We start from the raw sequence: 26,051 nt of genomic DNA, 5'->3' as shown, positions 1-26,051 counted from the left end.
GTTTGCCATGACTCGATTCCCTATTCACAACTGTTAAGACGCATTTACAGTGACGATCAAGATTTCTTCGCCAAAAGTGAGGAAATGTGTGTGTTTTTTGGAAATTGTGGCTTTCTGGCCAAGTCCTCGCCAAAGCTAAATCAAAATAGAAAAATGCTTAATAATAAAAATATACAACACACAAATTATACAATCCCTCTGGTCCTCACTTACCACCCTACCAACATAAAGATACAGATCTACCCATCTACAGCACCCATTTTCAAGTCTCCCCTTGATGTCATATAGAAGAGACAAGAATATAAGAGAATATGTGGTACACAGTGCTATGTGTCCTTCTGGAGAACCTTTGAAAGGCACGTATCCATGTAATAGACCACGATGTAATACCTGTAAATACATTCATTTTGAAACAGAGATTAGATGTATTACATCTTCATTCAACAGTCATCAACATTTTATACGTACCTCTAAAGGAATAGTCTACAGCATTATCTGCAAGAAATGCAACAACTTGTATATTGGGGTAACTAAAAGGCGTTTAGAAGATTGGTTTGTAGAACACTTAAGCATTCACATTAACTGCTTTGACCACGCTGCTGAAGACATCACAGTTTGTGTGATCAATCAGTGCTATGGAACACCTGTTGCTCAGAAAGAAAAGGAATGAGAGTTTATCTTAAAACTGGGAACTTTGGAAACTCTGGGAATGAACATTATATTCTAATAATCATGACACCATCCACAGAATTGTTGTATAACTACAAAGCTTGAATAATAACAAGTTTACTGCACTGTGTTTACTTTTCTTTTTAAACAGCTGAAGAAGGGGTTTTGCTCAAAACTCATGTTGTATTTTATGTGGTTGCCATATTTACATACTGGTACGCTGGATCCAATAAGGATTTGTAATAATCCTATAAGGATATGAATGAATAACACAGAGCTTCAAATGGCACATAAAAAAACACAATGAACAAACGTAAATAACTTTGTGAATTTTTAATGAGTACACAGTATACTTGCAGTGGTTCAAAGAGACCGTTCACAATTATTGAGCCGGCCTTGGGCCATCTCTGGGCCGCCTCAAATTTCCGTTCACAGTTGAGGTTTTAGGGGGCCCAAGTGCGTTTACATATGTGTCTGAAAAGGAAGCCTAAATTGTGGCGAAGTGCTTGTCGGGAATGTAAACACCGCATTCCCGGAAGTCAACATAAGAGATTCAGCTGGGAAATTCACAAACGTAAATAATGCCATCTTATTTTTGCACTGTTGGTACTGCAATTATTGCATAAGATACGATAAAGGCGTGTGTTGACAGTGCAGTCGGTTACTGTGGGAAGAAGCGATCTTGTTGGATCATGCGTAAATGCAGCAAACACGGACATGTACATTACATTAGTCACAATACAGATTATTATATTAATGGTGACTGAATATGCAACGTCGTATTCATTATTTGTCAATATTGAGATGTATAATCTTAGCTACAATTTGAAATGTGTGTGTGTGTGTGTGTGTATATATATATATATATATATATATATATATATATATATATATATATATATATATATATAGTGTTTTATCGTTTTAATAAAAGCTGTACGATGAAGAAATACTTACCATTCGTGACTGACTCATCATCATCGTCAAAAGTGTGGGTGTATTCAGCATTTCCCGTTGCTATTCTCGGAAAAACTTGCAGGTAAAAAAGGCGTATCTGATAGTCTCTTGCACCACAGAGACAACACGGACATAAAGGCGGTAGTTGCTTCTGCATCCAGAGCTCAGAGAATATCATGGACATTTGCAGAGCTTTTTGAGATGTTATAGTAAAAAAAAGAATGACTTGGATCGCATTATTGAGGAGTTTAGTGATAAAACTAGTGTGTTTTTGCGATTCAGTGCCTTTTAAACCTGTTTCACTGAAAAATATACATTTAAAACAATGCGTTTAAAATAACCACCGCGTGTGAAAATAAATTGGACCTGACGTGCCTCACAAGCACTGAATAAATGGACCGCTAATGGTTAATTTTCTAAATCGTTTCAGTTGCTACTTCTTAAAACCGACATTTCGATATTTTTTGGAAAACTAAAGTCTACTAAAGCGCAAATAAGCACTGCGGCTGCAAAGCATTTGTTAAAATGATGCTAACAGCGTTGTGTTTGTTTAATACATTTCACGCTACACTTCCGACTGGTTTGCATGTGGTTTGCAACGATTGCGACAGATGCAACACTGTAGTACATCAACCTCTATGTATTTAGCATTATTTAGTTTGTTTTAAAACGCCTCACAAACAACTGCAAACTGGTCACCTTTATCAAAAAGTAATGTATATTTTCAATCTGTGCTGTCATGATAAATTACCCAAATGTCCCTAGCTATGTAAGTTGTGGGAGTTGCATTTGAAAATAAATGTATTCCTGGTAGGTAAAAATACACTTCCTAATAAGGAAAGATAAGCAGTGAATATGTCAATATTAACTGATTCTCTGGAAGTCTTGTTTTTTGTGTGCTTGTGTTTGAATAGTCAGGTGGCCTAAAATGGCCATCGTTGTATTGTTAAGATTTTTTTAAAGCGTTCTATGCCTGAGCTGCCGATAGGCCCCTCCGTGGAGTGACGTCCTCAGACCCTCCTGCCAAGGGAATTAGCAGTCGCTCAAAGGAGCTCACTTCCTCTTTTGCATCTAACTATGGTAAGCGATCTTATCACCTGAGTATGCTTTGAAAGAGCTCCTCTGAGTCGACTGCAGACAATACACAATACAGAAACACCAACAACAGCATCCACAACACGTAAAGTACTAGACATGAGGAAAATAATACAGCCATAGACACGCCTCCCTTTAGTTGATTATAAATTAGATTTTGAACTAATATTTTGTAATTTTCTGTTGCAGCTGAGGTACCCACTACAGAAGGAACAGCACTATCAGTTGTCACAGAATTAACAGCGGCATCCACAACAGGTAATGACAGAAAGAAGTAAAACAATGAAAATGGCATCAAATTAAATCAAAATTTTAATTCATATTGGCCTTTCTGTTTTATTGCAGCTAAGACAACCATTGCAGAAGTTATAACAGCATACATCACTGCATCCACAACTGGGAAGACTTGACTCATGTGGAAAATAATATAAACGTAGACCAAACTCTCTCTAGATTTGTCTAGATTGTAAACACAGTATAATCGTAAACCTGGTCACAAAAGCAAAGTTTGTGGGGAATAATAGCCATTTTCTATACTTTTGAGGCATAAGCAATTAGGAAATAACACTTACTACCCAGGAACAAAAAAAAATAAAAAATAAAAACATTGTTACACAGTGTAATGGGTTCAAGTGATGATTCTAAATTAAAGATTTCTTCAGGAAGGAATATATGAAGTCTTGTCAAGAACTAAACATGTGCATTGCTTTTAATTTGGTATATTTAATTCTGGATTGAAACTAATGTGTAATGTCTGGAATATTAATGCAACTGTAATAATGCAGTGACATGTGTTATGTTAGGGGCCACCATTACCATTCCAGTGCCGACCACAACAGTACCTTTGGCAACTACAGTTGAAGATCTTGGACCTGGTGAGGATCTGTCTTTATTTATTTTTTTGCCTACATTGCATTGCTATTTTCCAACAGACTTAACAGGCAAACAAAAAAAGTTATGCTATACATGTGATACAGGTAGCTTTTTCAAGATATATGTAGCCCAGACGTGCACATAATTATGAACTGCGAATGTATTCAAGAATGTAGCCATGTATTCAAAAATCATAACTACGAATGTGCTTGACATTTGTTTTTGTCTCTTTATTTCCACAGCAGTTGCACTTTATGAATTTGGAGTGACTGCAGGAGATTTAAGCATAAAAGAAAATAATCCAGAGGTCACATCTGCATTCTTGAAACCTAAAATTGGATTTCCATTTGGAGCAACCATGTACAAATCTCTTTATGTAAGTGACTGTTCTTCATTTTTACGTTTATGTAATAGGGAGGGATGTGTGCATGAGGTTAAAAGCTCTATAGTATTCCTTGCAGATTAGCCTGGCTCTATTGTATAGTGGTTAAGAAGCTTGCTTGCAATGTGCATGGTTGCTCCGCCTCCGTTCTATTACACAAAGTTATGCAAAATATTGCTGGACAGAATTAAAACATATATTGCCACTTTGCTGACTTTGAAAATATTTTTTTCAGAAAATAACAATTACTGTATAATTCTGATTTTTTTTCTGGTTTAGTTCATTTCTGTTTACAGCAGGCCTTAGACTGGAGATCAAAGTTATCAGCATATAATGAGAAGCATGTATTGTTTTCTGTTTTTTTTAGTTTACAGACACTGGCCAAATTATATTCCCAGCCTTTGATCGTGAAATTAGAAAATATACTAATCCACCAGCTGAAGGCTTCAAGACCTCCTCAAAGCCTGCTATGTTAGCTGCGATTTGGGATGATGCTGATCTCAGCTCAGGAGGAAACATTTTTTACCAGGTGATTTGTGGAATTTTAAAAAATATAGTAAATATGCTCCAAAATATGTTTCATAGCAGACCTTGCTTAACACCAATCTAAACTAGCCTATATGGATAGACTTGAGCAAACAAGGACTATATCTTTTAAATGACCTGGGGAACAGGCATCATATGTTACATCCTAAACCATCAAAGCTTTAGATACAGTGGGAGCATTCAAAACTGAAATTAATTTTCATTCTAATATCAGAAGAGCATTCCTTTTTCAACTGCACTTACTCCATCAATATCGGTTTAAAACCAGTTTTTTAAACATGTGGAAATTGTGTTACCTGTTTGAATTGACTCCAATACCCAGACCAAACACTATACATCTGTGTGTCATGAGGCTAGAGCTTTCAAGTGAATTTAAGCTCAACCAGCATATTGCTTCCCCCCTTACAGGAATACTCAACTATAACTATGTTGTAAAAGACATAGAATTGAAGATTCAGACCAACCTAAAAGTGACCTACACAGCCAAATGGACTCTCAAGATCACATGGGAAAATATCCCTGCATACCCAGCTGAAATGTTTAAGGATAAGGTAAAATACTGTATTCTATAATTGAATTTCCAAAGTGTAGAATATATGTATATATTTTAATGCATGTGCTTACTTGTATGTTATTGTAACTGTCATGCTGTGTTTGCAGTGGGTTCTTGATGATCCAGCTGTGTGGCACTTTGTGGTTACTTATTAAGTCAGTCAATGGTGTATGGTACTTGAACCTTAGTGATCTAGCAAAATGGCTGAGCCATGTGCCAGAATGTACATCAAAATTAGACCATGGGTATGAGTATATTTGGTATTGTAATTGTTTTAATATCTGTTGCCAATGGTTTTACCTGGTGTAATGCAATGTATCTTTGTTGTTATTTGTAGAGAAACACCTTCCAGGCTATCATCATCACAGATGGCGTTGAGGCTTACGCCATGATGCTCTACAAAGATAAAGGAATGAACTGGGACACTGATAGGCTGGCCACTAGAAATGTTCTGATGGGTTACAACAGGTAATGTATAAAAAATCAATGAAGTGAACATGTAAGGATCTTAAAAAACATCAAATAGGGTTGCTAACAAACAAAGACTATAATACAGAAATGTTTATGCTTAATACAATTGTTCTTAGGTATGCTATTCAGATACAGTAGACGTTTAATATACCCCTTCCTCATTTATATATTTTTAAGTTCTGTTTGCAAGCAATCACAATGTTGAATCTACCATATTTACTGTATCCCATTATGTGTTTATTTTAAAGTGCTGATGTTTTTTTCCTAAATGATGGCCAGAGGTCAAAAACACCAAAAGATAAATACCGACCTGACAGATTTATAGGAGCTAATTCAAGTAAGTTTATTATTATTATTATTATTATTAATAAATATTAGTAAAAATATATCTGAGCTATGTTATTTTAAAGATTGTATTCAAAATAAATTGAACAAAAATATAAACGGTCCCGTGTTTCATGAGCTGAACTAAAAGATCCCAGAAATTTTCCATACGCACAAAAAGCTTATTTCTCTCAAATTTTGTGCAAAAATTAGTTTACATCCCTGTTAGTGAGCATTTCTCCTTTGCCAAGATAATCCTTCCACCTGACAGATGTGACATATCAAGAAGTTGATCATTAAACAGGTGCACCTTGTGCTGGGGACAATAAACAGACCACTCTAAAAGGTGCAGTTTTTGTCACACAACACAATGCCACAGATGTCTCAAGTTTTGAGGGAGTGTGCAATTGGCATGCTGACTGCAGGAATGTCCACCAGAGCTGTTGCCAGAGAATTGAATGTTCATCTCTACCGTAAGCCGCCTCCAAAGTCGTTTTAGAGAATTTGGCAGTACGTCCAACCGGCCTCACAACCGCAGATCTCGTGTAACTACGCTAGCCCAGGACCTCCACATCCTGCTTCTTTACCTGTGGGATCGTCTGAGACCACACCCGGACAGCTGATGAAACTGTGGGTTTGCACAACCGAAGAATTTCAGCACAAACTGTCAGAAACCATCCCAGGGAAGCTCATCTGCATGCTCGTCGTCCTCACCAGGGTCTTGACCTGACTGCAGTTTGGCGTCATAACTGACTTCAGTGGGCAAATGCTTACCTTCGATGGCCACTGGCATGCTGGAGAAGTGTGCTCTTCTCGGATGAATCCCGGTTTCAACTGTACCGGGCAGATGACAGCGTGTATAGAGTCGTGTGGGCGAGCGGTTTGCTGATGTCAGTGTTGTGAATAGAGTGCCCCGTGGTGGCGGTGGGGTTATGGTATGGGCAGGCATAAGCTACAGACAACGAACACAATTGCATTTTATCAATGGCAATTTGAATGCACAGAGATACCATGACGAGATCCTCAGGCCCATTGTCGTGCCATTCATCCGCTGCCATCACCCCATGTTTCAGCACGACCCCTTGTGGTAAGGATCTGTACACAATTCCTGGAAACTGAAAATGTCCCATTTCTTCCATGGCCTGCATACTCACCAGACATGTCACCCATTGAGCATGTTTAGGGTGCTCTGGATTGACGTGTACGACAGCGTGTTCCAGTTCCCGCCAATATCCAGCAACTTCACACAGCCATTGAAGAGGAGTGGGACAGCATTCTACAGGCCACAATCAACAGCCTGATCAACTCTATGCAAAGGAGATGTGTCGCACTGCATGAGGCAAATGGTGGTCACACCAGATACTAACTGGTTTTCTGATCCATGCCCCTACATTTTTTTTTTAAGGTATCTGTGACCAACAGATGCATATCTGTATTCCCAGTCATGTGAAATCCATAGATTAGGGCCTATTTCAATTGACTGATTTTCTTATATGAACTGTAACTCAGTAAAATCTTTGAAATTGTTGCATGTTGCGTTTATTTTTTTGTTCAGTATACATTTAATTTGCCTCACTTGCGGTATGAAGTACACACTTTTGTTCCCCCCTAACAACTGATAGATTTCATTCCTGGCATGCACTCTGTAATATACCGTATAACAGCACCATCTTCCTGTTGCAAGTCAGTTTCAGTCACAACTGGAAACATGGCAGATCTCACAGGCTTTGATTGACAACTGATAGTAGGCCCCTCTGATGGTTGTATCGACAACAAATTGCTGATGTTTCATGAAGAACAGGCTAATGGTTTCCACCTCCCAATGTCAGTTATGTTTGTATTTCTCAAATATTTCAGTGGTACTGTATATGTATTCAAGAGAAACCATTTATCTGTTGACCTTTGTTTTCAGATATAAGGGGACTCTGGATTTACAAGCTGACCAATGGAATCTTTAAAGAAAATTTCAAAGTTAAGTGTCTAGAATGGGAGATGCAAGATGGAAGATACTGTACAGCTGGGACAGGTGAGCTGGCTTCTGTTAGGAATAACTAGATAAAAGAGTTCATTGTAATTATTAGAGAATAAATGTGTTTAGAATGTGCTTACTATTAAAAACTACACAAAACTCTCTTATCATATACTTTAAGCCCCCCCCCCCCCCCCAAAAAGAAAGATAGATCATTTTAGGCTCATATTTTGATCATTGTGAAACTTGGTAGGACTGCCTGATTTTGTAACAGGTTCAGAGGGCCTGGCTAGGGTAACAGAGGATTTAACAACTTTGACGAAAACATTTCATGGTTCTCCTATTTGATGGGAAAATATATGCTAAAACATAAGTTGCCATTTTATGGTTTAAGCCCATAGTATTGTTTTGCTGAAAGAACCAGTTCGCCAGTGTTTTGATATGATAAACATACATTTTTCAAATGACCACAGAGATGTATATTTAGCATTTTTTTATTTTTTCATCAGATGGGGATTTGACAGTGTTGCGCAGTGTTTCCTCGGCCTCTAGACAAGGAGCCAGGTGCCTCTATAACAAAAAAGGCTAATTTCACAATGGCTGGATTGAGAGGAACCCAAAAAAAGATCACAGAAAGTAGTCAAGCTGAAGGTAATACGTTTATTTAGATACAGTTGTTTAGATACCCTTTTGTTTTTATTCTGTCAGTTCTACTATGTAACACAGTCGATACCTTTTGTGCACAACCATGTCCAATGTGTTTCTACACTAAACATGGGAGTTTTTGTATTGATCAGTATACAACATCATGTTCAGTGTTTGATTCTGCTTAAATTATACCTCAATTCCATTGATTGTATAAAAAGCATGTCAATAGAAGATTTTCAGAAATCGCTGTGATTTGTAGAGAATCAAAGTGATAATAATATCACCCCCCCCCCCCCCCCCCCCCCCCCCCCCCCCCAACAGATTTAGAAATTCAGCCCCATACATGGTGCTGTAAGAATACTGAAGATCCAAAATTATGTGACTACTACCAGACAAAGAGACCTAAGAGAGACTGCAGCTCTTATAGAGCCCCATCGTCAGGTAATCCTCCACATTGTCACACATTAAGATCCAGTTGAATTGGAAATTGGTGTAATGAAGACCACAGCAAGAAACTGATCAGCAGTGATGCAGTGTCCTACACCATGCCCATATACACAATATAAAATGATTGACGTTTGCTCGCTAAATCATTCCATAGTTTAGACTTTTGTGCCCTTTGTCATCCTCTAGTCAAAATTATCTCCCCCATTTTAACACCAGGACTGGGCTTACCTGTTATAGAGTTCACTTTGATCCTTCCGCTCAGCTGTGGTGCATTCCCTCTGGAAGCCACTGATTCACAACATCCCTTTACCTCAAAAATGTCAACTTTGTTCGTGTCATAACTAATGGTAAAAATGGACACACAGGACATGATGACAAGCAGGACCTGTTGTGTTATTTTGTGAAACATTTACTCCAGTCCAGTTTAATAACCACTTTTTTGAAGGAAGAAGCTTCTTGAGGCTGCTTAGTAGACCATGATGTTTATTAAATGTCCTAGGATTGCATTTGAAATATGGCTCCACTGTATAGCAGGTTTTGAAAAGTAGCAAATAACAAACACCACATGATAAACAACTTCTGTGATAACTAATGTGAGGCCAGCAAAGTTGAAAGTTGTTGTATAACTACATGGCTACAATTATACTTTTATAAATATAACTGCACGGATGGGGTATATTAACATGGTTTGGGATGGATCTGCCCTGTTGCTGAACAAATGGCTATCTGTGCTCCGATTGGCTGAAACAACATTGAGCGTTGTATAAGAAACGTTTCTTTGACTTTGACTCTTCCTTTTGTATCTGGACAGGGCTGATGAGTGGAGTTCCACACATAGTATCATTTGATGGTTTGTACTATAACTTCATCCTGATTAATGCTCGGGATTCAGTCAGCAGCTTCACTTTGCAAGCTCGCACAGTCATCACTCCTAATCCAAAAGCCACCAACTTCAATGATTTTGCAGCTCAATATAAAGAAAATGGGACAACAAACGCAGTAAGTTTAGAACAATGTATTGTTATATTATTTAGTGTGGCAGGTGTTTCCAAAGGAGCTTTAGTTTTCAGTCTAGTTCACTATCACTGTTGTGAACATTAAATTAAAAATAACCTCTTGTGACTTAACCAGGACAACACTTTGGTTTCTCTTGACATAAATTTACATGTGGGGTGTCTACACACGGACAGACCTTTTTTATTTATTTATTTTTTACTGTATATCATGTATTATGCATTTATCTGTGTTTATAATATTATGGATTTTCTTCTTGTTACTGCATCTTGTAAAGCGCTTTGTGATGGTGGTCCACTATGAAAGGCACTATATAAAATAAAGATTGATTGATTGATTGATGTCACAATCAGATTTTTTGATAGGTGTGGTCACCAAAGGTCAAAAGATCAGCATTCAGAAACATGTCAGCAGCGTTTAGCTCTATTTTTTGTTGTTTTCAAAATATTATCAAATGATTAAATAGACTACTGTTTTTTTTTAGATTCATGAATGTACAATGTTTCAATAATTTAATACATCTTAAAGTGATTATTAACAAATGTACATTAACAATGTAAAGTGCCTGTACACTGTCCGTATAGACAGAATTACCACAGCATCTTGACTTCCACACTGATATAGCTGCATCACCCTTTCTGACATGTGGTGGTCATTCTAGAATCTAGAATCTAATATTTGAAAACAATTCATTTAATCTAAACCATTTTTTTGTTGTTCAATTTAATTCCAGGTTTTATGGACCCTGAAAGGAACAGACTCAGTTGATGTTACTGTAAACAGCAAACTAATATCAGAATTCACAACTGGTAAGATACCAGTTTGCTGTTGTAAAGATTTTATCAGACAACTGCAGGTTCAGTAAAGAAAGAACAGAATGAAATGTTAACAGTTACTGAACCCTAACAACACAGGGATAAAGGATAAACTGTTGTTTGTAAAACATGTGGCTCTATTGATACATATATAGCTGATGCATACATAAAACAAAGAACATCTCTCAAATAAATGTAAAAGTTGTTTTCCATCTTTCAAGACAAACCAATATAAATATGATACCTGCCCAAGCTTATGAAATCTGCATTGCAGTAAGGTACATGTTTGAGGTTTGTGTGTGTGTGTGTGTGTGTGTGTGTGTGTGTGTTTTTAAACACAAACCAACGCTGTAAGTTTAAAAAAGCAGACTATTATCACAAAGCGATGCAGGCCGTTGAAAAGAAAAAGATTAAACTCAATGTACTAGTTCCCCAAACACAATTGTTTGAATGACCTGATTCTTTATCATTAGAAAGTGGAATTCTCACCTGGATTCCTACAAGTGTGAAGCCACTGAAAGTAACAGTTGAAGCTGTTGGAGAACATAATGTGACTCCTATTTTGCAACCAATATTTGTTGTGTGTGACTGTGGGACCAATGGTGAATGCCTCTATGGTGATACCACTAGAGTTGGTGACTCTGCGCTATATGTGAGTAGTACACATAGAAACGTGTGTTTTAAAACAACTATTCTAGTTATGTTTTGCTAACGTGATATAAATGCGCTACAATGAATCTATTTTTCATACTACATATACACAACCCTCCCTTCTTCATAGCAAACATTGATTATATATATATATATATATATATATATATATATATATATATATATATATATATATATATATATATATATATGCACATATAATGTGTGTGTGTGTGTGTGTGTGTTTGTTTTAACCACAAAGGGCACATTAAGATTCAATACTACAAAAATATAATATAATTACAGCATTACTGTTTTTCCTAACTAATTTAAAGTCAAACTCAATGTATCTTGTTAACAGCAGTAATGAACTCAACCAGTGCATCACAACACAATTGTCAGTAGCGAAGCTCTCACAGTTATGGAAGCGAGAATCAAATTAAGGGTTAGTCTCACCCTTTTACCTGTATTTACACATTGATAAAGCAAAAAAACCTTGTAATACTGAACCAAAGTCCTTGAAATGGTCTTCATCAGCAAGGCTGTGGCTGAACCTCGCTTAGCTTTAAAAAAACAAACAAAAAAAAAAAACACTTTTATTATGTGATGAAAAATAAAGACAAAACAAGAAATTGAAACCAGAAAAAAATAATGACGTATGGATGGTAGAGTAATAGAAAAACAATTAAACTCTTTCCATTATATGATGAACAGAGCCCAAGTTATGTCAATACTTGCTGGATGTAAATCTGGTCATGTAATAATGCAAATATTAATTAATGCCCCTTCCATCCATTTCTAAAAAGACTTTTTTTTTTTATTTTCTTGAATGTAATTCCCAGGAAACATCCTGCAAGTGTAATGATGATTACACAGGAAAGAACTGTTGAACAAAACAAAGCATTTGTGAAACTGTGAGCTGTTATCCAGGAGTGGCTTGTAATGAGACAACAGGCTGTGCCCAGTGTCCCACTGGAAAGGAGGGGAATGGCATTCAATGCTCAGGTAACAGCATACATTACCCATTACTCTCAGGTACATTAGACTAATATGAACCCTACTATAGTCCGAACCAGGTTATCATAATAAAATACATGCTGACAGAAGCTGTAAAATTCCCAAATATTACAATACAGTGAAAATAGTATGGTTAATAGATTATTGTTACAAAAACATTGACAGACATCTCTGTATTTGTATAAAAAATTACATAAAAGAGTAGCATATTTTTGTGTTGTACATTTTACCATCAGTACCCTGAATAAATCACTGAATAAAACATTCTTTAAAGTGAATAATGTAAGAAATACTTTTTGTTGAAGTTGTTACATAAATCTGTTTGATCACTGAAATCCACCCGTTCAAATGGTTCTTCAGCCAATTAAGAAGACAGCCAGTAAAATGTTATTTTAAGTAATCATTTTCACTTTTTTGCTCTATAGCTGTAAATCACTGTTTAAGCAATCCACGCCTATCCACTGCTTTGTGCACAAGCATTAAGGACAGCTTCAGATGTAACTGCAAGGAAGGATATGAAGGTTATTCATTTTTCTGTTTCTTCACATGACTTTCTTAAAATTGTTTGTTTTAAATGTGTGCTCTGAAGGTGAATATACAATATTTACTGAGTGAACCTCAGATATTGTGTTGTAAACATTATTTAAAAGTATTTGACTATATTTTATAATAAAAAAAGTAACAAGGAGCAACTAGACCTTTTTAGCTCTGACAGCCAACTCAGTTTTTGTTCAGTTTTGTTGATTTTGTCCACAATAACTAAAGAATGAGTTCCATAATCCTATAAGCGCACACCCAAAGTGTTGTGTGCTTCCACACAGGGATCTTACATAGCAGGATATTCACGTAACAAAAATGATGACTAAAAATTACAGCTGCCTTACATTTGCGAGTTTAAGTACTACATACATGTGACTGTATCATCTCACAGTGCTATGTTGAGGTCTAACGCCTAAATGTTTTTAATAACAACGCACACATCTTTAAAACCTTTTTTTCTGTCTCTCCCCTTTATTCAAAACAAAATACTTTCTACTGTATTTTATAAAATACCTGTCATTACTGACCCCCCCCCCCAAATATAAAATGAAACCACAGTAATCTTTATTTTTTCAAAAATGCAACCTTCCTTGTTTTTTGTAGGAGATGGAAAAAAATCCTGTACTGATGTTGACGAGTGTAAGACCAGCTCACCTTGTTCAATGAACGCTAACTGCACCAATGAAATCGGGTCTTACAAGTGTGTCTGCTAACAGGGATTTAATGGTAATGTGAATAATATTCAGTGAATGACTGGGTAAGAGGGACATGAAATACACATTGGGGCATAGTCACTTGACCACTTTGCATTGCTGCTGCAGTACACCTGCAATGGAGTACTTATTGGTGTCTCAGTAAATAAAAAATTGCATGATTGTCAAAAATGTGCCATTAAAATAAGCACATTAAAAGTGCCTAAGTTGATACATCTTTATTTTATCAACAGGCAATGGAAAGAACTGCACTGACATTGATGAATGTAAGAACTCTTCCCTGCATCCAAAGGCTCTGTGTGCTCCAACACTGAGGGATCTTACACATGCACTTGCAAACCAGGGTATAAAGGTAACAGAAATGAAGACTGAAAGGCACTTTTTGGGCTAGATTCTCAAAACTATTTACTCAATATCGTCATTAGCGCATTTTTGTCTTAAAGTAAAAAAATTATCTTTTATAAGATTAAAACAAAGAATGATTAAATGCAGCCCTCCTTGTTTTTTGTAGGAGATGGAAACACATCCTGTGCTGATGTTGACGAGTGTAAGACCAGCTCACCTTGTTCACCGAATGCTAACTACACCAATTAAATCAGGTCTTACAAGTGTGTCTGCAAGCAAGGATTTCAAGGTAATGTAATGAATGGCTAGATAAATATTTATAGAATTAAACTTTACAAAGACAGCGTTATCGACTACCCTCTTAATTGTAATGGTTTAGTGGTGTTTGTTGTTTTTTGATGAGGGTACAATATCGTTAGAAGTGGATACAGTAAAGATATAGAAGCAATTCAGAACTGTAACTGTTATCATTCTACTAATAACACTGATGTTGTACAATAAAATAAATGCCTTCATCAATCTTTTAAATATTTTCTGCGTCAAACAGGAGATGGACAATTTTGCACTGACACTGATGAGTGTTTGAACTCACCCTCATGCTGTCCATATGCTGACTGTGCCAAATCTGCAGGATCCTACAAATGCACTTGCAAACCTAATTATACAGGTAACAGAACATGATTACACAGAGTTGGAAATAAAACGCCTATTCAATAGCGCGTTCACCCATTCCAGTTTTTACTATGAGTTTGATTAACAACAGTGTATAGTTCACAATCTCATGTGGGTCTGTGGCAAAGTGGCTGATTGTGTACAGGTGCAGGAGTGATACAGTGCACAATGAACAGACAGAGATTTGTATCCAGTTGGAAAAGTGGTTTTATTTATTATAATCCTGGTCTGGTGACCAAACAATAATTCCAGGCAATACACAACAATGTGTATTGCACTGGAAACAAACAAATGGGTTGCAGTTCCAATTAATAAACACACCTATCTTTCCCACAATATAGAAACACGGTCACCAGTCCTGGGTGCGTGCTACAGTGCTCGTGGTGGGTGATACAAGTTACAAGTTGCTCGAAGGTACAGATACATCGCTTCGACCCCTATTTATACCGTCATTCATGATCCCTTGGTAAACGATTGCAGCCATTCCTGTAATCCACAGCTGCCACATTATTTACCTTCTGGGTCAATGAGTTAGTGTACCGAAACTCTGTCTCTTTTCTACATGACAAACTTCCTTTTAACCCTAGGAACGAAGTGTCAGGCCAAGTAGTCCAGAGTACACTGTTCCCATTACTTAGCGCCCTCACAGGTCAAGAGGGAGATTTACCACCTAGAATCTTGTTTTTCTGGCACAGGGTCTGACTAAACTCATATTAAGGCCCAGAATGGATCAAACCACTTTGCAGCCTTATTTCCATCTCTGTTAGTGTTTTTACAGTTTATGTTTTTGTTGTACAGTGGCTTGCGAAAGTATTGACCCCCTTTGGCATTTTTCCTATTTTGTTGCCTTACAACCTGGAATTAAAATGGATTTTTTGGGGGTTTGTATCATTTGTTTTACACAACATGCCTACCACCTTGAAGATGCAAAATATTTTTTATTGTGAAACAAACAAGAAATAAGACAAAAAAACAGAAAACTTGAGCGTGCATAAGTATTCGCCCCCCCCCCCCCCCCCCCCCCCCCCCCCCAAAGTCAATACTTTGTAGAGCCACCTTTTGCAGCAATTACAGCTGCAAGTCTCTTGGGGTATGTATCTATAGGCTTGGCACATCTAGCCACTGGGATTTTTGCCCATTCTTCAAGGCAAAACTGCTCCAGCTCCTTCAAGTTGGATGGGTTCCGCTGGTGTACAGCAATCTTTAAGTCATACCACAGATTCTCAATTGGATTGATGTCTGGGCTTTGACTAGGCCATTCCAAGACATTTAAATGTTTCCCCTTAAACCACTCAAGTGTTGCTTTAGCGGTATTCTTAGGGTCATTGTCCTGCTGGAAGGTGAACCTCCGTCCCAGTCTCAAATCTCTGGAAGACTGAAACAGGTTTCCCTCAAGAATTTCCCTGTATTTAGCGCCATCCATCATTCCTTCAATTCTGACCAGCTTCCCAGTCCCTGCCGATGAAAAACATCCCCACAGCATGATGCTGCCACCACCATGCTTCACTGTGGGGATGGTGTTCTCGGGATGATGAGAGGTGTTGGGTTTGCGCCAGACATAGCGTTTTTCTTGATGGCCAAAAAGCTCAATTTTAGTCTCGTCTGACCAGAGTACCTTCTTCCATATGTTTGGGGAGTCTCCCACATGCCTTTTGGCGAACACCAAACGTGTTTGCTTATTTTTTTCTTAAGCAATGGCTTTTTTCTGGTCACTCTTCCATAAAGCCCAGCTCTGTGGAGTGTACGGCTTAAAGTGGTCCTATGGACAGATACTCCAATCTCCGCTGTGGAGCTTTGCAGCCCCTTCAGGGTTATCTTTGGTCTCTTTGTTGCCTCTCTGATTAATGCCCTCCTTGCCTGGTCCGTGAGTTTTGGTGGGTGGCCCTCTCTTGCCAGGTTTGTTGTGGTGCCATATTCTTTCCATATTTTAATAATGGCTTTAATGGTGCTCCGTGAGATGTTCAAAGTTTCAGATATTTTTTATAACCCAACCCTGATCTGTACTTCTCCACAACTTTGTCCCTGACCTGTTTGGAGAGCTCCTTGGTCTTCATGGTGCCACTTACTTGGTGGTGCCCCTTGCTTAGTGGTGTTGCAGACTCTGGGACCTTTCAGAACAGGTGTAGATATACTGAGACCATGTGACAGATCATGTGACACTTAGATTGCACACAGGTGGACTTTATTTAACTAATTATGTGACTTCTGAAGGTAATTGGTTGCACCAGATCTTATTTAGAGGCTTAATAGCAAAGGGGGTGAATACATATGCATGCACCACTTTTCTGTTATTTATTTTTAAGAATTTTTTTAAACAAGTTATTTTTTTCATTTCACTTCACCAATTTGGACTATTTTGTGTATGTCCATTACATGAAATCTAAATAAAAATCCATTTTAATTCCAGGTTGTAAGGCAACAAAATAGGAAAAATGCCAAGGGGGGGTCAATACTTTCGCAAGCCACTGTATGTTTATTGTATATTGCATATTTATTGTAAAATATTATACAGTTTGTAAGGAAGTTCTTTCATTCTTGTTCTTTCTTTTCAAATGATGTTCTTTCTTTTTTTTAAGGCGATGGCAAACTAATAATAGTTGTGGTGATTGCCCAGCTGACTTCTGTAGCAATGGAGGATCTTGCACTCAAATCCCAGCTGATGGCTATAAAGCCACTTGCACATGCCCCAGTCCATACACAGGGGAACGCTGTGGTGTAGCTGGGGGAACTTTTGAGCCAAAGGGAGGAAGTAAATAAGAGGCACAATGGGCTGTTTTTCATCATGTAAGTTGTTTCCAGCTTCAGTTACAAGGTTTTCTTTGTAGTCCAAGCCCCTTTTCTCCAGTGTGCATTTGGACATGAAGGTAAATATAAAACTTGTGAGAGACAACTTATTTGCACTAGTATTGTACATGCTGACTGTACTCAGACTTAAAACACATTTGGGCTAGATTCTGAAAGCTATTTACTCCACATTATCATTAGCACGATTTTCTCAGAAGGGAAGAATGCACACAGTAATGTTACCAGAATAAACCATTCAGACATTCAATTGGGGGTCTTGTGAGTAGTCCTTAGCAGTTTTCATTTTAGAATTGTGTTTGGCATTCTTCCCTTTGTGCTCATGGCGATTTGAATAAAATATAATACATGTATTAATGTATTCATATTCATACAAGGGTCTTGAGTTAGCTGCTTTGGCCCTTGAGGTGACCAATTTTTCTCATGGTAATAATTTGTTACTTGTGTCCCAAACATGAGATATGTATGTTACTTGCATGCTAATAATAAGTTTTTTTTTTTTTTTTTTTTTTTTTTACAATACATACTGTACTTTGGGTTTCCTAAACCTTTACACTGGAATTGATATCTTTTGAAAGTACAGTATTTGTATTTGGCAAAGGCTCCATGAACCTTTCCTTCTATATCTATAGGTGCACCAAAGAGATCCCTCAAGTTAAGTCTTAAATTGAAGGGAGATTATAACCAACAGACCATTAGTGGTATTAAGAGCCCTGAATATGTATCTCTAGTAAAACAGATTGATACTAAGGTAAGATTTTCAAATAACCTCATATACATTTTTACTAAAATGGTATCTCGGTTCTGAGTTCCATGTTCTCTATGTACAATTAGTGAACGTATGGGTCACATTTGATGGCAGTTGATATTGGTTATCTTTGTCCCACTAATCCTCAGGGGAGTAGTGATCCATTGACTGTGCTTGTGTCTAGATGCTGAAGCAAATGCTACCTTCCAGACAGTTTTGTATTAATAGTGGATTAAGTACAAACGAAATGACTTCATAACAGCCCAACAGATGTATCTATTTAGCAGCTGTTTGTTTTATTATTATTATTTAAAATTCCAGGAAGAAACGCATTGAAGCTACAGACTTTTTTTTCCCTCCAAGTGTGTCTAAATCTGAAAAACCTTATATCTCAATCAATAGGTAGATCCGCAAATGTTGACCTTGACTGTGAAAACCTTTGCTAAAAATCAAGATATCGCCTTGACGTAAGTACCCTGTCAAATGTGACACACTTGATAGATGTTTGAATGACTAAATGTTAAATATGATCAAATACACTTAAAATATGTCCTGTAAATTGCAAACCTGTCATCTTAAATTATTAGTTCAAAGTAGTTGACATGTTTAGCTACTGGTCAGTCACCCATAAAAGCCTACACCACCAATGTTCTTTCTTATTAAGATTTTTAAACGTGTAGGTAACTATTTTTTACATGTACAGTCCAATATAATTAATCAGATGTATTTTGTATTTTGCTTAGTTCAAAATATATTGACTTCTGACTTGTACTGACACTGTACAAGTTTATTTATAATGTGGAGTAAATAGCTTTCAGAATCTAGCCCAAATGTGTTTAAAAATATTTTCTTTCACTTGTTTTTGGCCGTTGTTACGCATTTTTAATGCTTAGTTTAACTTCAGACATTATGTGATGCATTCGTTTTTATTTTACCTGGTTAAACAAAAGTAATGTGTGACTAACCTTTATTTATTTATTTTGTGTTTAAACAGAGTTGTCAATAATCATATGGCTGCCAAGTTCTTGTCCTTGTTTGATTATGGTGCCAGCAATTACAGACATTGATTTCCTAAATAATAAATTACAAGATGCCATCATTGATGTTTTAAACCTCAAAGTACAGAGGCAGAGAAGAGAAGATACTGTGCAGTTTGAACCTGTGACTAAAGCTGATATCACAGATGTTAACAAAGGTGAGAGGTTTTTGTTTTTTACAGTTACATACAGATTTTAAGCTTTCATCTGTGGTGGAATTGTCAAATTGTCACATAATTTGAAGAGGAAAACTGCTCAGCCCCAGCTAGTAGGATTCTCATGACAAGTTTAAAGCAAGAATAAAGCCAGACAAATGCTGATATATAAAAAAAAGACATCTCACTATTGGAGCAGACAGAATCCAGAACTGCTAAGAATGACTACCATCAAATAGTAAAGGGAAAACAATACCATACCATTTTTAAAAAGCCCAGAAACACAATAACAAACTTAACACTAAAAAAGTGAAAAAATAAATGCAGAAAAACGGAAGTCCTATTTATAGGTTTGATATCTATGTTTTAAAAATAATAATAATCTATTTTCTTATTGTTTCTAGCAACTACTGAATAACTTTTACAGCACATGAACTGTGCTAGTAAAGGAATCAAGGGCTATTCAGCAGTGTTTGATCCAAAAATTGGCATTGTGTGTGTATCGCCTTGTTTAACAAATGACTATTGCAAACATGGAGGAAAATGCCAACATTACGTTGAAGGACCCATGTGCAAGTAAATAAGGGGTAAGGGAAGGCACAAGAAGTGTGGCACTATGAAGTTATTTAGGTTAAAATAAGTAAAACTAAATGAAAAAGGGTTGTACTGAAAAAAATCTCTATACATTATTGAATCATTATTGAATCATTCTAATTGCACTGAGGGTGTGTGTATGCAGAATTTATCGATATATTAAATGTTGCTTTGACCATGAACCATAATTCTACAGAAAACGAGGAGAAAAAAAATCTGCAAAATTTTATTTGCAGTATGTGCAAATCAAATAATTTACTCTATACGATACAATTAATTGCACATTTTAAAATGACCAACAACCAACCAAACCAAACCAATTTTTACAACACTCTGGACAACATGATATACTGTAGGTTGTCTGATTTAGAAAAAAAAAACTAATTAGAAACTATAAATGAAAACAAAAAGTGTTAATCAATGCAATTTGCATGTGTCATGGTACTTAAATGACTAAATACAATAAAACAAACATATTTTTGTATAAACTATTTCACAAAATGCCAAGCCAGATTCTTCCATGCTGGTTGTCAAGCAGCAAATATTATATTGCAGTTGCAACAGGTACAGCCACTTCTGACATTGTGGATGCCTGACTGTACAGATTTGCGCATGATAGATGATCATAGGGCTGGTAGTTGCAAACTATATCAGCAGTGGAATGAAATAATACAGATCGTGTCTAACTAACCTGCTTGACTTTTCTGAGGATGCAGCATCGACAATGGATAACTGTAAAGCATATGACATGGTTTATTTAGATTTCCAGAAAGCTTCTGGCAAAATCCCGCATAAAAGATTAATTCTCAAACTGAACGCAGTGGGGATTCAAGGAAATGCATGCACATGGATTAGAAGAGTGGTTAACATTTAGAAAACAGAAAGAACTGATTAGAGGAGAAATCTCAAAATGGAGTGAGGTAACCAGTGGAGTACCACAGGGATCAATATTAGGTCCTCTGCTTTTCCTAATCTACATTAATAACAGATTCTGGTATAGTTAGCAAACTTGTTAAATTTGCAGACGACACAAAAACAGGAGGAGTGGCAAACACTGTTGCAGCAACAAAGGTCATTCAAAATTATCTTGACAACATTCAGAACTGGGCAGTCACATAGCAATAGCAACATTTAATAGAGAGAAGTGTACGGTACTGCACACAGGTAATACAAATGTGCATTATAAATATCAGATGGAAGATACTGAAATTGAAGAAGGAATCTATGAAAAAGACCTAGGAGTTTGTGTTGACTCAGAAATGTCTTCATCTGGACAATGTGGGGAAGCTATAAAAAAGGCCAACAAAATGCTGGGATATATAGTGAAAAGTGTTGAATTTAAATCAAGGGAAGTAATGTTAAAACAATGCTAGCAAGACCTCATCTTGAATATTGTGTTCAGTTCTGGTCACCTCATTGTAAAAAGGATATTGCTGTTCTATAAAGAGTGCAAAGAAGAGCGACCAGAGTTATCCCGGGTTTAAAAGACATGTCATATGCAGAAAGGCTTAAAGAATCGAATCTATTCAGATTTGAACAACGAAGACTATGCGGCGATCTGATTCAATCATTCAGAATTCTAAAAGGTATTGACAATGTTGACCCAAGGGACTTTTTCGACCTGAAAAAGGAAACAAGGACCAGGGGTCACAAATGGAGAGTAGATAAAGGGGCATTCAGAACAGAAAATAGGAGGCGCTTTTTCACACAGAGAATTGTGATGGTCTGGAACCAGCTCCCTTGTAATGTTATTGAAGCTGACACCCTGGGATCCTTCAAGAAGCTGCTTGATGAGATTCTGGGATCAGTAAGCTACTAACAACCAAACGAGCAAGATGGGCCAAATGACCTCTCGTTTGTAAACTTTCTTATGTTCTTATGATAAATATACAGTCTGGTGCCCTATACAATATAAAAAAAAAAAAAAAAAAAAAGTGTGACATTGCAGCTGACAGCAGCAGCATGAATAGTGTTGAATTCCCTACTTGCAAAGCTTTTATGAGGGCAGATTTCATATAAATTCACATATATTTGATATACTGTATTTCCTTTAATTACAGATGTGTTTCGTTTCAAATGTACACACCATATGGTAAAAATTGTGAATACCTGACTATGAATCTTCAGGCATTCTTTGGAATTCTGTTTGGAACCGTGACTTTCATCTTTGTCGTGGTGGTATTGCTATCACTGCTGTTTTATTGCTATTGCGTAAAATGCGTTGCTCACCTAATTTAAATGAAAGGTATGTTTATTCTACTCATGAAAACATTACTGAAAACAATACTGGAACTACTTTACTGAAAACAATACTGGAACTACATTATTGAAAACAATACTTTTTAACTACAAGGAATACCAAACTGTATAATGTAAATATTTAATAACAAGCCCTTTATTTCTTAATGACCAGCTTGGTACAGATCTAATATACTACTGTTACCTTAACCATACTTGGAGAGTACCGGTATCCATGTTTGAAGATGCCTTGAATGACGACTTATACAAAGAATGATACAGTACAGTGAAAGAATACAAGAAGAATACATTAGTTAAGACAACTGTGCTATTTCAGACACATGCCGTCTTTAAATCACTGTTAATGTAATGCATTTAATAAAACAGTTGTCGCATTATTTCATAATTTAAAATTAATATTCCACATACTGTAGTATAGTTTAAAATATTGAATAATCATTCACATTACAATGGTAATTGATTGCAGGAAAATAGATTACAGCAGATTTTTTGGGGAAAATATTAGAAATGTACTAAATGTACAATTAGTACTTTTTTCTTTTTACAGTGAAGAGCCTGGTTTCTACTGGGGTTATGGGCCTTTTAATTGTAAGTAAAAACATTGATATTTAAAAAGCGATAAAGAAGGGTTATAGCTAATGAAATAATTAAAAATATCCTGTGGCCTTAAAGCATGGTTATAATGTACTTATTGTATTAATTGAACTTGTCATTTTACCTCCCTTTCTGCAGCATTGAGTCGAATGAAAGAGGATTCATTGAAATCTCCAGACAATCAACCACTTGTACAGTGGAAATCTAAACCTGAAAGGTAATACTGTATATAAAGGGAATTTGTTGTCAACCAATTATTACAAGGCAGAAGATGGTAACTTTCTCTGTGTCTTTAACACACCATGCCATAAAAATCACACTCCAGTCATATTTTCAGATTTACAGCAAGTAGCTAAATATGAAATTGCACATTCCTAAGAGGGATAAATAAATATGGAATGGTGCCAAACAGCTGATCTGATTTGTACAAGTTAATGTCTTGCAGGGTCTTATTGTACAGGATAAAAATGTAATCTGTTGCAGTTTAAGCAAGAGTTTCTGGCAGCTCAGATTGTGAGAAATGTTACATGGCATGTCGATGGTGTGGATACAATTTTTAAACTTCCCAGTGTTTCTCCATTTTTTTTTTTTTTTTTTTTTTTTTTTTTTTTTTTTTTTTAATTTCGAAATCCCATTTATGGAAAACTTGGTTGTATTTCTAGAAGGAAAATCCGTCCGCTAATCAACACGTCATATCGAAGCGTCTTAAAGCTTTCATTCATGTCACTTCTTTTTGTTTGGCCTCGGGGGGTGAGGGGCCTCCCCACCCCCACTCCCCCCTGCCCCCCCCCCCCTCCCCTGCCACCTGACTGCACTGACGTCGCAATGTTTTGACGGAACAAATTACTTTTGTATTCATGGAAACTGTTCTAGGAAAGTGTTGCCTTATTTAACCACAGTGTAAAATGTACACTTTCCATCAAAATAGGCTATACAATTGAAATAACTAGGCTCAAGTTTGTGAAGAGGGCCCTCTGCACTGTTTTTTTTCTATCAAACAAATGTGAAGAGTCTTATGTTTATATTTGTTCTTATTCAGTAATGTTATTTGGGGAAATGTGTTTCATATTTTAAAACAGAATCTATTATAGAAAGCATTATTTTTTTCATTATGTGTAAAAACATTAAATAAACTATACATTATCAATATTTGTTTCAAGTCTTTTTTCTACATACTCTTCAAAGATGTGAAGCCATTGAAAAAGACCAGTCAAAACATTTGTCATTGAACTTACACTGAACTTAATTTACACAAATACAATTTTCTGGTATTAGCTGTTTGTTTGCCCTTCATATGCTGGTAAGTTTGAATCTACTGGCTGAAGGTTCTGTGCATTTTTAGTTCAAGTTACGATGAACAAGCTATAGCTATTTGTGTTCATGAATTTTGTTTATGTTTTGTAAGCAACATTTAAAAAAAAAATGATTCAGATACAGTGCCTATATAAATTCTACACCCACTTGAACTTTTTACACATTTTGTTGTGTCAGTGCCTCAGCGTTTCATGCTTATCTACACACCATACTCCACACTGTTAAGGGGAAAAAAGTTATATATTAAAAATACAAAACTGAAAGATCATAATTGGATAAGTCTCCACCCACCATGAGTTAATACTTGGTGGAAGCACCTTTGGCAGAAATTACAGCTGTGAGTCTGTTGGGATAGGTCTCTACCAACTTTGCACACCTAGATTTGGCAATATTTGATCATTCTTCTTTACAAAACTGTTCAAGCTCTGTCAAGTTCCTTGGGGAGCATTGATGGACATCAATCTTCAAGTCGTGACATGAATTTTCGATTGGATTTAAGTCGGGGCTCTGACTGGGCCACTCAAGGATATTTACCTTTTTGTTCCTTAGCCACTCCATTGTAGCTTAGGAAGTGTGCTTTGGGTTGTCATGTTGAAAGGTGAACTTCCATCCCAGTTTGAGCTTTCTTGCAGACGGCAGCAGGTTTTCCTCAATGACTTCTCTGTACTTTGCTCCATTCATTTTCCCTTCTATCCTAATGGCTTCCTTCTTGCCACCATACCATACAGGCCAGATTTGTGGAGTGTTTGGGATATTGTTGCCACATGCACACTTTCATCAGTCTTGGCCATAAGAGCCTGTAGCTCTTGCAAAGTTACAATTGGCCTCTTGGTAGTCTCTCTGATCAGTCACCTTCTTGCTCGGTTATCCAGTTTGGAGGGATGGCATACACCTTCCACTTCTTAATAATCGTCTTGTAATGCTCCAAGGGACATTTAAGGTCTTTGATATTTTTTTTATATCCATCCCCTGATCTGTGCCTTTCAACAACTTTGTCCCGGAGTTCTTTTAAAAGTGCCTTGGTGCTAATGGTTGAGTCTTTGCTTTAAAATGCACTACCCAGCAGTGGGAACCTGGGCAGGAACTGCTGAATTTATTCTGAAATCATGTGAAGCACTACAATTTAACACAGGTGGAGGCCATTTAACTTGGTGTGTGATTTTGAAGGCGACTGGTTACACCTGAACTAATTTAGGATTGCTATTACAAGGGGGGTGGACACTTATCCAACCAAGCAATAAGTTTTTATTTTTAATTAATTTTCCACAAATTTCTAGAATATTTTTTTCACTTGGAAGTTGTGGGGAAAAAAAAAAATATTTCAATGTGTTTTAATTCCAGGCTATAAGGCAATAAAAGATGAACATTTTGAAAGGGGGTGTAGACTTTCTATAGGCATTGTATCTTAATAGTTTTTAAAATCTTTAGTTACCGTAAACATTATGGCTAACATCCCTAATGCCTCTTAATAAAACATGCGTTTAACAGTAAATAGTACATTAAATGTTTTGTCAGATGCTTTAAATTCCAAAGTACAGCTTAAAAAGTGTTATTTCAATATGTTTTATGTTCCTGTGTGTTTTTACCTATTTGTTTGGTGTATGTTCTGTGTACCCTCCCTTCCACTGCTCTCCAAGGAGAGTGAAATGTTTGTTCAGAGATATTAAATATTAAGACCCTGATTCAAAACAGATCAAGAACTACACTGATGTATCTTTCTTTATTATTTTTATTTTGTTTCTCTTGTAATGAGGTCTTCTCGCCACTTAGGGGAGCATCTCTCCTTCGTTACAGACTTGACAGCAACTTCATAAGTAAACAGAAAAACTCACAAGTTATTTTGTTTG

General features: G+C 36.6%; 1 protein-coding gene and 1 long non-coding RNA gene across 2 annotated transcripts; both read left to right on the top strand.

Annotated features, from left to right (window-relative positions):
- Positions 1 to 837: 837 nt before the first annotated feature.
- Positions 838 to 3,237, top strand: LOC121322642. The gene is made up of 3 exons (XR_005951066.1): positions 838 to 1,243; positions 2,911 to 2,979; positions 3,067 to 3,237. It is a non-coding gene; the product is annotated as an uncharacterized LOC121322642 (long non-coding RNA).
- An 83-nt stretch (positions 3,238 to 3,320) lies between these two features.
- LOC121323482 (mucin-4-like) lies at positions 3,321 to 23,478 on the top strand. Its single transcript, XM_041264567.1, is given in 15 exon segments — positions 3,321 to 3,596; positions 3,837 to 3,970; positions 4,344 to 4,505; positions 4,900 to 5,073; positions 5,413 to 5,543; positions 5,795 to 5,883; positions 7,783 to 7,896; positions 8,349 to 8,422; positions 8,424 to 8,490; positions 8,809 to 8,928; positions 9,746 to 9,933; positions 10,682 to 10,804; positions 18,654 to 18,718; positions 19,861 to 20,019; positions 22,098 to 23,478. Coding segments are annotated over 15 exon segments (1,857 nt in total). The 5' UTR covers positions 3,321 to 3,517; the 3' UTR covers positions 22,276 to 23,478.
- Positions 23,479 to 26,051: the final 2,573 nt, after the last annotated feature.

This window comes from Polyodon spathula, chromosome 11 (assembly GCF_017654505.1).
Source record: "Polyodon spathula isolate WHYD16114869_AA chromosome 11, ASM1765450v1, whole genome shotgun sequence".
NCBI classification, from domain to species: domain Eukaryota; kingdom Metazoa; phylum Chordata; class Actinopteri; order Acipenseriformes; family Polyodontidae; genus Polyodon; species Polyodon spathula.
Note: the sequence above shows the minus strand (reverse complement) of the source record. Positions and strands in the feature narration are given on the sequence as shown.